At 66.8% G+C, this 13,870-nt stretch overlaps 1 protein-coding gene across 1 annotated transcript; it reads left to right on the top strand.

Moving 5' to 3' along the window:
* Window positions 1–3,254: 3,254 nt before the first annotated feature.
* Window positions 3,255–7,950, top strand: LOC123652331 (zyxin). The gene is made up of 2 exons (XM_045581588.1): window positions 3,255–3,327; window positions 7,457–7,950. Exons 1-2 carry the CDS (start codon window positions 3,255–3,257, stop codon window positions 7,948–7,950), a joined length of 567 nt encoding a protein of 188 aa, XP_045437544.1.
* Window positions 7,951–13,870: the final 5,920 nt, after the last annotated feature.

The raw sequence follows: 13,870 nt of genomic DNA, 5'->3' as shown, positions 1-13,870 counted from the left end.
TGGGGCTGGGGCACAGGGAGCCTGCCCGTCCGTCCCAGGAGGCGGCGTGGGGGCCGGACCCGCCCGGCTGCCGCCCTTGGGGCCTCACAGCGGTCAGCAGCTGAGGCGGAACCCAGGCCTCCTCCCTCGCACCTCCCCAGCTCCCTCCTCAGCTCAGCCTGAAGAGGCTGAGGCCGGCACCTGGGCAAGGGGCCCTGTGCCCCCCGGGACCCCCTGCTGGCGTGCGGGGCTGACCTAGGGCTGGAGGACAGGGCTGACGGCGTCCTGTGAGCCGGGGGGTGGCTGCGCTGCTTTTCCGAAAGCTGCCCGTCCATCTTGGGGTGCGGCATGGAGGACCCACAGGCCTGTCCTCACGCCAGCGGGGCAGCCCTATCTCTGGGCACCCCTCCCCGGTTCTGCCAGCTCTGACCTCAGCCCTGAGGTCACAATGGTCCCAGTGCGCAGGGCACTTTGCAGGGGCAGAGCTGGGACCCTGGGCCTGGTGCTGTGCCCGCGGCAGCGTGTGGGGGCCTGGCCTGTGCCCCCCGCGTGGCCTGGGACCCGGCCCTCGTCTCCACCCCCCCCCGGCTCTCGGCCGCCCCTGTGAGGCCCACGGAGCAGCCCCGTGCCTGCGGCCTCAGAGAGCCCTGAGAGGAGGCCAGGGAGGCCCTGCTGGACCCTGACCCCAGGCCTGTGGGAGCGGGGGCCGTGGGAGCACCGAGGCGGGGCCACTGGTCACCCGGCAGCCAGAGCAACGCCATGTCCGCGCAGTGGGGTTCCGGGCGGCTCCATCACACTGGCCACGGTCGCTGCAGACACAGCCCCTGAGGAGGGGCCGGGAGGGACACTCCCTGGGCCCTGACCTTGTGCCCATTGCCCTGGCCCCGCCATGTCTGAGAATGGGGACGCGTTGGGGTTGGAGTGTCTCCCATGAGCCTCTGGGGAGTGAGGGGCACCGACAGTCCCTGCTGGGGGTGGGCTCCGCCCGGGCACCTCACAGCAGCTGGGAGCGGGGCGCACTCACCCCTGTGCCTGGCGTTGGGGTGACGCTGAGAGCGGGGCAGGCACTGGCTGGAGGTCACACGGCAGTCAGTGATGGAGCCAGGTTCAGACTGAGGCCCCCAACTCCAGGCCAGGGTGAGGGTGAGGCCCGAGGAGCACCTGCTCCGCCTGCCCCCCCCCCCCCCCCCCCCCCCCTGCCAACCTCCCTGCCCTCGTGGTGCTAACCCCTCCCAGGTACAAGCCCAGCTGGGGCCTCCAGGCCCACTCGCCTGCGTCTCCCTGTGCCGCCGGCAGATGGCACTGTGGGCCCAGGCAGGGGTGGTGAGGGAGGATGGTGTGTGTGTGTGTGTATGTGTGTGTGTGTGTGCGCGCTGAGGAGGACAGAGGCCGAGGGGGAGAGACCTGTGCTCTTTCAGGGGCCGCTCTCTCCGCCCCGCAGCCCCTGGACCTGGAAGGGCAGGTCGGAGTGTGTGGAGGGACCCTGACAGCCCACCGCCCAGGGGTGGACCGGGCCGTGGGCACCCCTGCCGCGGGGAGTCTGGGGCCTGGGGGAGCTCCAGGGCCCCACCTCGCACCCTTGCCCAGGCCGTCCCTCCGCACCCCCGCTCCCCACCCCTCAGCCGCAGCCGGGCCACAGCACAGGCTGCTGGCACTGCTGCGAAGAGGCAGCCCAGCCCCGTCTCTCCGCCCCTCACCCCGCCCGCTGGGCCGTGGCAGTGGCTCCTCTCCCTGGGCCTCCCATGGGTGGCAGCGAGCACCCGCCTGCGGGGCCTGCTCCGTTCCGGCCCAGCTGGGGTCCCCCACTCTGCCCGCCCGCGCCGCCTGCTGGGCTCCCCAGCCCTGTCTTCTCCACGGCCTTTGCTCATGGCCCTGGCCAGGCCCGTCCCGTCCCCCCCAGCCCTGGGCTCCCCCGGCCCTTGGGTCTCCCGCCGGACACTGCATCCCGGAGGGGATCGGAGTTCCCTCCCTGCTGGTGCCCACAGAAGGCTGCTGCGTGAGGGCAGAGGAGCCCTCGGAGGGACTGCGGGGGGCGGGGGGGCCCTGCTGGGTGGGTCTGCTGCCTGGGGAGGGGGCAGTGTCAGCCTGGGCGCCTCATCGTCCAGGGCTGCTCCTCCTGTCACCCTCCCAACGCTCACAGTGAGGGGGAGGCAAGGAAAGAGGCTTCTCTCCCACTTTCTGGAAATGCGATTTTAAAATAACTGCAAGAAAAATAAATAAATTAATTAAATAAAAATAACTGCAAGGAGGCACCAGGAGGGGTCATCCTGCAGCGTGGGCAGCGCGGGGCCCTCCTCACTCACACTCCTCACTGCCACCCTCCTCTCCCGCCCACGGGCCGTGTCCTCCTTGCTCTCTGCCTGGACCCCGCTCTGCCCCGCAGGGAGGCGGGGAGGCGGGGAGGCGGGGAGGGGAACCGTGCGGTGGGGCTGCTGAGACCGGAGGGCCGGGGCCGTGGGGGGGGTCTGGGGAAGGGAGGCATGTGGGCTGTGACCAGGCTGGAGGGCCCGCCAGCACTCTGGCTCCTCCTCCACTCACCGCTCCCAGTGAGCCCGCAGCTCCTGGGCTGCCTCCTGCCCCCCTGCTGCCGGCCCCTGCTGCCCAGGGCGGGCCACACTGCCCAGCATCCCTTGCAGCTAAGAGGGCTGCCTGACTCCGTTCTCACAGCTGGCCCATTGGACACCTGAAGAGTACCGTTTTCCTTGGTGGTTTTTAATTTTTAAATATATTTTTATTGGTTTCAGAGAGGAAGGGAGGGAGAGAGAGAGAAACATCAGCGATGAGAGAGAATCATGGATCGGCTGCCTCCTGGTCACCCACAACCATGACTGGGAATCGAACTGCGACCTCCTGGTTCACAGGTCCACACACCACCACTGAGCCACACTCCCTGTCGCTGTAATCCTCTTCCTGGGGTTGGTGTGCAAAGTGGTGCGACTCCATCCAACCAGCAAACAAACAATTTTTCCCATCTGTGAAATGGCTGAACCCACTTTACCGGATATTCAATGAGGAAAGTAATTACCTTAGAGAAGCATGACATGGTGATACATTGTAAGGATCTTCCCCCCCCCCCCCCCCAAGCTGGCTTCCTAGCCAGGCCCAGAGCTGGCTGGCTGCAGGGTGTGGGGGAGAGGCCGGTGCCAGCTGACCCCCCTTCCTCTGTCCACCCAGCCCACCGCCAGGTGGGGCCCCTTTAAATGCAACGTTCTTTCCCCCCCAGGCCCCGCCCCGTCTCCTGGGCAGCAGGTAAACAATCTGCCAGGGCTGCTGCCATGGCCTCCCCCTACCCCGGGGACCCCAGCAAAGCCAGCCTGCCGCCACCTCCGCCTCCGGTGCCTACTCCAGGTGAGGCACAGGCGGGAGGGCTGGAGGGGCAGGGTGCCGGTGGCATATGGGGGTGGAGGCTCTGCCAGGGCAGACAGGGCTGAGGGCTTGGACACCACCCCACAGCCAGCAGTCCCTCCTCCAGTGCCCCCTGTGGGCGGGGCCTCTGCACTCCTCAGGGCTCCTCAGGTCACCCTCTGCCCCCCCATCCCTAATCACCCCCCTCTGCACTGTGAGCTGGTCCTCAGAAGTCCCCTCCCACTGTCCCTACTGGGGCAGTCCCCCCCCCAGTCTACCTCCCTCCCGCCTCCTCCTTGGACTGGGATCCTGGTCTCTGCTGTCACCACATTGGTGGTTCCCCCCACACTGGCTCTTAAAGGCCCTCATCCTCCCCAGCCCCCCGCGTCCTGGCCCCCCTCCAACTCTCAGGAGTTCCCAGCAGTTTCTCCGAGGGGCTCCAGCACTCCCGGGAGCCAGGGTTTCTAGCAAGTTCCCACCCCTTCCCCATCCTGCCTGCCACCCCCCTGTGTGATCGTCACACCCGCACAACCTCCCCCGCCCTGGCCCTCGCTTTTTCTGTTGTGTCAGCCTGGCAACCCCCCAACTTCCCGCCTCCTCCTTTCCTGGTTCACAGCTGAGCAGATGGGGAGAACCTCCCCCCACTAAAGCCTGTGGGGCTGGGGCCGTCCCTGAGCCTGGATCCCTGGCCCTGAGCCTGGATCCCTGGCCCTGAGCCTGGATCCCTGACCCTGAGCCCCTGAGCCTGGATCCCTGGCCCTGAGCCTGGATCCCTGACCCTGAGCCCCTGAGCCTGGATCCCTGACCCCTGAGCCTGGATCCCTGGCCCTGAGCCTGGATCCCTGACCCTGAGCCTGGATCCCTGACCCTGAGCCTGGATCCCTGGCCCTGAGCCTGGCCCTGAGCCAGGCCTGTGCGTTCCTCCTCTGTCCAGTCTCTCCCTCCTCACCCCCCATGGGTGGCTGGCTGCCTCTTTCATTGAGGAACTAAAGCCACGGGAAGAGGACTCCTGTGGGTGATTGGCCTGTGGGCACTGCCCCTGCCCCTGTGCCCGCCCGCAGGCTCTGTCCTCATGACCCTCCCCTGCTCCCACCAACGCCAACATCCCGCCTGTCCATGCCTTCCCTCCTGGCCACGCCTCCCTCAGGCCCCGCGTGACCTTGACCTCACGGTGTGGAGACATCTTATTCCTCCCAGCACCAAGAGCAGCAGCTCTGCACCCCGCCCCTTCCCCCCCTTCCCGTCAGCTTCCTGATTTCTCTCCCTGCTGGTCACCACGCTCTCCGAAAAGGTTGTGACCCCCTGCCTCCCACCCACGTGGTCCCACTCGGACCAGCCTGCCTTCCTGGCACTTCGCCAAAGCAGCGAAACCTGAGCCACCCGGCCTCAGCCTCCTCCATGCAGGACCCTCGGGGCTCCTGGCCCAGGCCCCTCCTCCTCACGGCTCCTGGCTCTTCCCCGCAGCCCTCCTCCCTGGCCTGTCTTTCTTCCTCAGGCTCTTGGTGATTTCACCTGCCTCCGTGCCTTCAAGTGGCACCTTTCGCCAGCTGGCCTGGCTCAGTGGCTGGCATCGACCTAGGAACCAGGAGGTCATGGTTTGACTCTGAATCAGGGCACACCCCTGGGTTGCAGGCTTGATCCCCAGTGTGGGGGTGAGCAGGAGGCAGCTGATCCATGATTCTCTCTCATCATGGATGTCTCTCTCCCTCTCTCCCTCTCCCTTCCTCTCTGAAATCAATACAAATATATTTTTTAAAAATAGCACCTTCTGGGTCCTTCCCAGCCGGAGCCCACCCCAGCTGCCAGCTCACAGCCAGCTGGCCGCTGCGCCCCACCCCCCCCAGCCTGTCAGAGGACCCGTCCTCCCGAGTTAGACCTGGCCCCCCTGCCCCCCCCCCCCAGCCTGTCAGAGGACCCGTCCTCCCGAGTTAGACCTGGCCCCCCTGCCCCCCCCCAGCCTGTCAGAGGACCCGTCCTCCGGAGTTAGACCTGGCCCCCCTGCCCCCCCCCCAGCCTGCAGCGGGCGGGCAGGAGGAGGGGCTGCAGGGGAAGAACCAGGAGCTGCGAAGAGAGGGGCCTGGGCCCGGAGCCTGCACAGAGGCCGAGATCCAGCCTCCACCTCAGTAAGGGGGCCTGGGTTCCGCCAGGCGCTCAGGCCCAAAACCACAGTGTTTTCCCTCTCCCCTCCCACCCACCCTGACCTGGACAGCCTGCCACTTCCATCTTTCAGACACAGTCAGCATCCGAGTGTCTCTCACCTCACCCCTGCATGCCAGTACCCCTCACCCTGGATCCCTGCTCTGGCTGCCTCGGGGTGTCCCTCTTCCCATGCACCGGGGGTCTCTCCTCTCCTCTCCTCTCTCTCCTCTCCTCTCTCTCCTCTCCTCTCCTCTCCTCTCCTCTCCTCTCCTCTCCTCTCCTCTCCTCTCCTCTCCGCTCCTCGCCCCTCCTCTCCTCTCCTCTCTCTCCTCTCAGGGGGGCCCGTCCACTAGCTCCCCTCCTCCCCACAGCTGTCTCCCACCCCCTCCCACAGCAACACTCCCCTGCCTGCCTCCCCACCTGCTGGCGCTGAGGGTGACGCCAGGCCAGGGGCGGGGACAGAGGGCAGCTCTGCACCTCCGGCTGCTCACCTGGAGGCCCAGTGGGCAGGCACCACCGGGGTCCCAGGCTCCTGCGGGCCGCGGAGCTGTCCGCGGTGCTGAACACACCCGCCCTGGCCCTCCCGGTCTGGGGGCTGAGCTAGGAAGGTACCCGGGGCAGGCGCTCAGGCAGGCGGCGCTGCCTTCCCTCTGGGAGCGGGCAGAGCACCGCCGACGGCTCCGGTTTCCGGCAGGAGGGGCTGAGCTGCAGGCGGTTAAACCAGCCCTGGCTTACACAGGCGGAGGCGGACTCCCACCGGGCGGTCCGAGTGCCGAGGACCTGCCCAGGGCCTGCCTGGCACACAGGCGCCCAGCACGCTGGGCAGGGGGTGAGGGTGATAGCCCAGAGGCGCTTGGCCACGTGGGAGGGGATCACCCATCCAGAGTCAGGGTCAGAGCTGCCACCTGGGGCCGCAGAAGGGCTGTGAGGGCGCAGGGACCCAGACCAGGGGGCAAGTGCTGTGCTCGTACCCAGGCCATTTTCGGAGAGGGGGTCCCTGGATTTGCCGGCCCCCAAGGACCCTCATAGCTCACTCACTGTCGTCAGAACAAGAGACTCACATGCCTCCTTCAGCCTGCTCCAGCGGGCGTCCAATGGGGAGCCACTCCCCTGGCACCGGGCCCGCACCCTGCACCCCAGGCCGGGAGCCCCCTCTCCCCGGGCTCCTCCCCACTTCCAGCTGCCAGGCCTGGCATGGGCCCTCAGCGTCCCTCCTCCAGTGAGTGCTTCCCTGTCCTCTTCCTGGCTCCCTCCTTCCCGGATCCCGCCTGACCCTGGGCGGTCCCACAGCCGTTCTCTGCACAGCTCAGGACCCACCCCCCCCTTCTCCCCCTCCCCCCCGGGGGCGGCTGGTCCCCCTTCCGGTTCCTTCCACGGTCTGCGGCTGAGCCGGCATCCTGAGCTGGCTGGGAGACTGCGCGCAGCCAGCCTGGGCAGCCACCCAGACTTCTCCCCCCAACAACATACATATCTCACACATCTTTATCGACTTCGGGGAGGAAGGGGGCGAAGGAGATGGAAACATCAGTGATGAGAGAGCATCACGGATGGGCTGTCTCCTGCACGCCCCACACCGGGGGTGGAGCCTGCCCCTCAGGCCTGGGCCCTGCCCGGAAATGAACCCTGACCTCCTGGTTCCTAGGATAGTGCTCCCCCACTGAGCCTGCCGACACCCGCCTAGGTCTGCCTGCCCTCCACGGGGTGGGGGTGGGTGCTGCCTGCCCTCCGCGGGGTGGGGGTGGGTGCTGCCTGCCCTCCGCGGGGTGGGGATGGGTGCTGCCTGCCCTCCGCGGGGTGGGGGTGGGTGCTGCCTGCCCTCCGCGGGGTGGGGGTGGGTGCTGCCTGCCCTCCGCGGTGTGGGGTGCTGTCCCATCAGGGGCACCCCCTCCACGGGCCTGGCTCAGCCAGGGCCCGCCCCCCTCCGGCCTCCCTGCCCCCTGTGCTGGCGGCTCCGCCGCTGCAGGCGCCCCGTGCCCACGCCCGCGGCCCGCAGGTGCCGTGCTGCCCCCGGAGTGCCCGTTCCCGGACATCTACGGCGGCGACGCGCAGCTGTGGGAGGCGCACTTCCGCGGCATCGGGCGCGCCTACCGCGCGCTGGGCAAGGAGGACGACTTCGCCATCCGCGTGCTCACCGAGGACTTCACGCTGCCCTTCCCGTTCGCCTGGCCGCCCGGCCCGGACCCCGCGCGCGGGCCGCTCTTCTACGACCCGCGGGACCGCGCGGGCTTCGACTTCCTGCTGCGCGGCCCGGGCGCCGCGCCGCCCGCGCTGCTGCGGCCCCTGCACCACGCGGCGCAGGCGGCCCTGCGCAAGCAGCGCCTGGAGCGCCTGGCCTTCCGCTACGCGCAGGGCCCGCGGCCCGGCCTGCTGCTCCTGGCGCCCCCGCCGCCCGCACCGCCCTCCCGGGGCCCCCGGGGCCCGAGCCCGCCGCCCCTGGCCGGGGCGCCCCCAGGCTGGGCTAGCCCTGGGGCCCCAGAAAGGGAATAAAGGATGCTTCTGCTTCTCCTGCCCCCGAGCTCTTTGCTGGACACCCTCCCTGCACAGACAGGCGTCCGGCCGCTCCGGGCCCTGCCCCGCGGCCCCGGCCAGGCTGGTCCGCCGCGGGCGGGCGGGGCCGCCGGCCTCTCAGGGACGGGAGCGCGGGGGCAAGGTGAACAGGCGGCCAGGCGGCCAGGCCCAGAGGCTGCGGAGGCCGAGGGCCTGGGACTGGGAGGGTGTGGCCCGCTCCCCCAGTGCCTTCCCTCTGGGCCCTCGCCACCGCCCCGGGGTGGGGTGGGTGGCCCCGTCCAGCGGGCGGGGTCACCGAAGCCCTGGGTCCTCCACGGGCAGCTGGGAGCCGGTTCCTGTGTGTCTGACTCCCAGGGCAGCCGTTCCCCATTCTCCCGGTCAGGGACCTTGGGATGGGGGAGGGGAGGGGAGGGAGAGGCAGAGGGAGGGCAGACAGGAGGGCACAGGGGACAGGACCCAAGGGCACGGAGTGGGTGGGTGGGGGGAGGGAGTGACGGCGCCCGGAAAGGACATCAGATGCCCATATCCGGGGCCCCACAAGCATCGTGCTCACTCATCGCGCTTTGGCGCATGGCGGTCCGTCCTACAGGAGGTGAGCACAGCACACAGGTCTGGAAATGCACAGTCGCCTCCATTTTCAAGATTGCTAACAGATTCATGGTTACATCACAAGAAGTCCTTTTTATGAAGCACTTCTCTGGAGAGATGGCTGTCTGGTCAGAATATTAATATTGCCTGCTAATTGTGCTTTTGCCAAAGGAAAAAAATGTTGGGTTTTTTTTTTGTGTGTGTGTGTGTGTGTGTTTTTTTTTTTTTTTTTTTTTTACAATTTCTATGCGTCCTGTGACTCGATCTTCCTTTGTGCATAAGCTGTTCAGAACAAGAGCCATGGCCAGTGTGGTCACATGCACGGAAGGGCTGCTGGTTCCTTCCCGGTCAGGGCTCAGGCCTGGGTTGCGGGCTCGGTCCCTGGTAGGAGGTGCCTGAGCAGCCAACCATTGTTTCACTCTCACATCGACGTTTCTCTCTCCCCGTCTCCCTTCCTCTCTCCCTAAAAAATTAATAAAAATCTTGAAAAATAATTATAATTTCCAGATATTTGGGTTATATACAAAATACTTAAGCAGGTAATTACAGTCTGTGGGTTGACATTATAAATAATATATATATCAGAGGCCTGGTGCATGAAACTTGTGCATGGGGTGTGTCCCTCAGCCCAGCCTGCATCCTCTCCAATCTGGGATCCCTCTCACAATCCAGGACTGCTGGCTCCCGTCTGCTCACCTTCCTTCCTTACTGATTGCCCCCAGCTGCTTCTGCCTGCCATCCTGATCACCCCTAATCACTCTCCTGGCAGCCTGATTGATGCCTAACTGCTCCCCTACCAGTCTGATTGCCCCTACCTGCCCTCTCCTGCAGGCCTGGTCTCTCCCAACTGCCCTCCCCTGCTGGCCTGGTCCCTCTTAACTGCCCTCCCCTGCTGACCTGATCACTCACAACTGCCCTCCCCTGCTGACCTTACCTGAGCTCAGACCCCAAACCAGGCACCCAGACCCCCATCTCAGGCCCTGACCTCCGTCCAGGGATCAGACCTTCATGGGAGGACCCCTATTTACAGGTGGGACTTGGACCTCCCACAGGGCCTGGACCTGTGTCCCGAATACAGACTTCAATTCCTGGGCCGAAAACACAATCCCGGGACTAGCCCCCAATCGAGGCCCCCAGACCCCGCCCCTGGGGCCCAGACCTCTGTCCAGGAATCAGATCTCAATTCGGGGCCCAGACCTTCAGGGGAGGCCCCTATTTCCATGGCTTCCCTAAGGCTCTGAACTGAATCCAGGACCCTGACTTCATCCCGGGGCCTGTACCACTGTCCTGGGACACAGACCTACATGCTGGGGGCAGATCCCTGTCCCAAAACCAAGAACCCCATCCCAGGCCCAGACCTCCATCCAGGAATCAGACTCATTTAGGGGCCCAGACCTTCTGCGGAACCTATTTCTATGGCGGCACTCGACCTCCCACCGGGCCCTGACTAGTGCCTGGGGCGCTGACGTACATGTCTGGGCCGTTACCGCCACCCCGAAACCCAGCCCCCAATCGAGGCACCCAGATGCCCTCCCGGGGCCCATACATCCGTCTAGGCATCAGACCTCATTCGGGGCCCAGACCTTCATCGGAGGACCCCTGTTCCCACGGCGAGACTCAGACCTCCACTGAGGTCAGTCCTGAGGCCCAGACTTCCCTCTCGAACGCAGAGTCCTTACCAGAGCCCAGACCCCGCCCCAGGGCCCAGACCCTGCCCCAGGGCCCAGACCCCGCCCCAGGGCCCAGACCCCGCCCCAGGGCCCAGACCCCGCCCCAGGGCCCAGACCCCAACCCAGGGCCCAGACCCCACCCCAGGACCCAGACCCCGCCCCAGGGCCCAGACCCCGCCCCAGGGCCCAGACCCCGCCCCAGGGCCCAGACCCCAACCCAGGGCCCAGACCCCGCCCCAGGGCCCAGACCCCGCCCCAGGGCCCAGACCCCGCCCCAGGCACCCAGACCCCGCCCCAGGGCCCAGACCCCGCCCCAGGGCCCAGACCTCTGTACAAAGATCAGCCCTCAGTTCGGGGGCCCAGACCTTCATGGGAGGACCCTGTTTCCATGGTGAGACTCAGCAGCCCCTCCCTGGCCCTAAGGCCCTAAGGCCCTGCCGGGGCTCAGACCAACTCCTGGTCCCGGACCATTAGGGCGAGGACCAGAAGGCCATGCCCAGGAACGAGAGTGGAAGCCAGTGCCGATTCCTTAATTGGAGTGTAAATATCTAGGCTACATCTGACCCCCATTTCATCATCCCCAGGTCCTGCTCTTGCCCCAGACCTCCCTCCTGGGCCTATAGCGCCCCCTGGGGCCCAAACCTTGCTCGAGCACCCAGACCTACATCCGGGTCCTAGACCTGCATGGCGGGGCCCAGAAGCCAGCCTGAGGCCCAGGCCTAGAAAAGCCTCACAGAGAGCTGCATCAGGAGAGTGAATGTCTATGCAACCCTCCCTATCTCCCAACAACCTTTCCACAAGGCAGAGGCCAGGTGAGGAGCCAGACCGGCCCCAGGCGCAGGCTCTCCCCCGCAGACCCGCGGAGAAGGCCTGCAGGTAACGGGCGTGCTGGGGCCGCAGGCGCGGCCGAGGAGGACGTGTGGGGGCGGAGACGCTCGGCTGGCCCGGAGAGGTGTGGGGAGCCCTTGAACTTTGCAGGCCTCAGGCTGCTTGTCTGTGAAATGGGCTGACCCCGGCCGGAGGTGATTTCTCTTGGCAGAGAGTCCAGGCCTCCGTGCTGGGCTGTGCTGGCGGTCGGGGAGGCTCCCACGGCCCCTTAATTGCTGAGCGCTAACGAGCCTTGAAATTAAATGAAGAAGAGGAGCCAACGGCCGGACATGCTTCCCTCCCACACGGTCCGCCTGCCCTGGGGAGGGGTGGGAGGCTCAGGGCGGACGGGGCTGGGAGGGGTTAGAGCAGGTCCCACCAGGAGGGTGGGGACCGGAGGTCCAGGGGCCCATGTGCGTGGGGTGGGGAGAGAGCACGTCTGAGCACCCAGCCCCCAATCCGGTGGGTCCCTCGGCCCCCCTATCCCCTTTTGGAAAGGACGTGTGCCCACGCCCCACTCAGGAGTGGCTCCGGCCACGGGACTGGCCACAGGATCGGCCGTGCCTCCCCAGCCGCGGGGTTCAGAGCGCCCGGGTCCGAGACAGGCGGGGTGCCCGGGTGGGCCTCGGTCCCCTGATGCCGGCCCTGTCACCATCACCTGCCGCCCTGGTCTCAGCCGCTCCCAGACTGAGCGCTGGGAACGTCCCACTCGCTTTAAAGACCCGATTGTTCCGATCCCGCATCTGGGCCCCCCACCCCCGCACTTCCTCGCTCCTGCGGTCCGTCCACATCCATCATGGCTAATTGCTGGCGGGAGGCGTTTATGTCAAGAGCCATTATTCCCGGGAAGAGAGAGAAATAAAGGCTCTGGCTTTCCGGAAGTGGGGGAGCAGCGCCAGCCAACCGGGTCCCTGTGGCAGGCTGGCCGCCGGGCTCAGGCCGTGGGGGAGGGGGCTCAGGCCGGGGGGGAGGGGGCTGGTCCGTGGGGGAGGGGGCTCAGGCCGTGGGGGAGGGGGCTGGTCCGTGGGGGAGGGGGCTCAGGCCATGGGGGAGGGGGCTCAGGCCGTGGGAGAGGGGGCTCAGGGCCGTGGGGGAGGGGGCTCAGGCCGTGGGAGGGGGCTCAGGCCGTGGGGGAGGGGGCTCAGGCCGTGGGGAGGGGGCTCAGGCCGTGGGGGAGGGGGCTCAGGCCCGTGGGGGAGGGGGCTCAGGGCCGTTGGGGAGGGGGCTCAGGCCCGTGGGGGAGGGGGCTCAGGCCCGTGGGGGAGGGGGCTCAGGGCCGTGGGGAAGGGGGTGCCGGGCCGTGGGAGAGGGGGTGCTGGGCCGTGGGAGAGGGGGCGCCGGCCGTGGGAGAGGGGGCGCTGGCCCCCGAGCTTCGGGGGGAGAGGGCACCCGGCTCGCGGCTGAGTCGAGTGGCTGAGTTTCCTTGAAGCCGGGCAGGGATCGCTCCTTCCTCCTCTTTTGGGAACAGCAGCCGGAACCAGCGACACTTTCTACAAACTGTCCTTGATGCCGGGAAGGGGCGGGAGGAGCCCGGCCTGGCCGAGCCCCAGGGATCTGAGCTCCGCAAACGGGGGGACAGAGCCAGGCTGGGCAAAGCGAGTGCAGGAGGGGCACCACCCGGGGGGGGGGGGCTGGCCTCACAGGGCGCCTAGGACAGATGGGGGCGGGCAGGGAGCTTCTGCACGTCCCCTTTGTATCGTTGTGTCTGTGTTTCCTCATTTTTTTCTTTTTGTCACTCCTCACCCAAGGGCACGTTCCCCATTGGTGTCAGGCGGGTGTCGGGTGGGTGTAAGATGGGTGTCAGGCGGGTGTCGGGCGGGTGTCAGGCGGGGTGTCAGGCGGGTGTCAGGCGGGTGTCAGGCGGGTGTCAGGTGGGTGTCAGGCGGGTGTAAGATGGGTGTCAGGTGGGTGTCAGGCGGGTGTCAGGCTGGTGTCAGGCGGGTGTCAGGCGGGTGTAAGATGGGTGTCAGGCGGGTGTCGGGCGGGTGTCAGGCGGGTGTCAGGCGGGTGTCAGGCGGGTGTAAGATGGGTGTCAGGCGGGTGTCAGGCGGGTGTAAGATGGGTGTCAGGCGGGTGTCGGGCGGGTGTCAGGCGGGTGTCAGGCGGGTGTCAGGCGGGTGTAAGATGGGTGTCAGGCGGGTGTCAGGCTGGTGTCTGGGCTTCTGTCTCCTGTTGGTCAGACAGGGTGCAGTGGGGCTGGGGACTGGGACCCCCAGAGGCCTCGCCGCCGCTTGGCATCTCCAGGTCCCGCCTGCTGCGGAGCGGGGGGAGGACAGATGGTTCTGCGAGCGTGTTCGCACCAGCCATTGCCGTGTTGCCGCCATAAAGAAGTTCCTGCTTAATGAGCAAGTGCATGTCGGCAGCGCGTTAGAGGCACCGGATGTTTTAAATATTATGTGCGTCGTGTTCCCGTTAACCAACCTGATTGTTAATTACACCTTCCCCGCTGCCGGCTGCTGGGGGTGGGGGACAATCCGGCAGACAAGTGTGGCTCCTGTGAGAGCGACGGCAGCTTCTCTGGGCCCCTCTGCACACACCGCACCGACACCCAGCTCAGAGCCGGCCTGGACCACGGCTCCACCCTGTTAGGCTCATTCTGACCCCTCACCCTGGTCACACTGACCCTGACCCTGGTCACACTGACCCTGACCCTGCTCACACTGACCCTGACCCTGGTCACACTGAGCCCTGACCCTGCTCACACTGACCCTGACCCTGCTCACACTGATCCTGACCCTGGTCACACTGATCCTGACCCCGGTCACACTGATCCT

This window comes from Pipistrellus kuhlii, unplaced genomic scaffold (assembly GCF_014108245.1).
Source record: "Pipistrellus kuhlii isolate mPipKuh1 unplaced genomic scaffold, mPipKuh1.p scaffold_m20_p_14, whole genome shotgun sequence".
Classification (NCBI taxonomy): domain Eukaryota; kingdom Metazoa; phylum Chordata; class Mammalia; order Chiroptera; family Vespertilionidae; genus Pipistrellus; species Pipistrellus kuhlii.
Note: the sequence above shows the minus strand (reverse complement) of the source record. Positions and strands in the feature narration are given on the sequence as shown.

Bases quoted from the DNA above. Each gene is read 5' to 3' on its own strand.
- LOC123652331 (XM_045581588.1), top strand. From the start codon at position 3,255: ATGGCCTCCCCCTACCCCGGGGACCCCAGCAAAGCCAGCCTGCCGCCA. The intron at 3,328-7,456 runs GTGAGGCACAGG...CGCGGCCCGCAG, and splicing joins GCCTCCGGTGCCTACTCCAG to GTGCCGTGCTGCCCCCGGAG.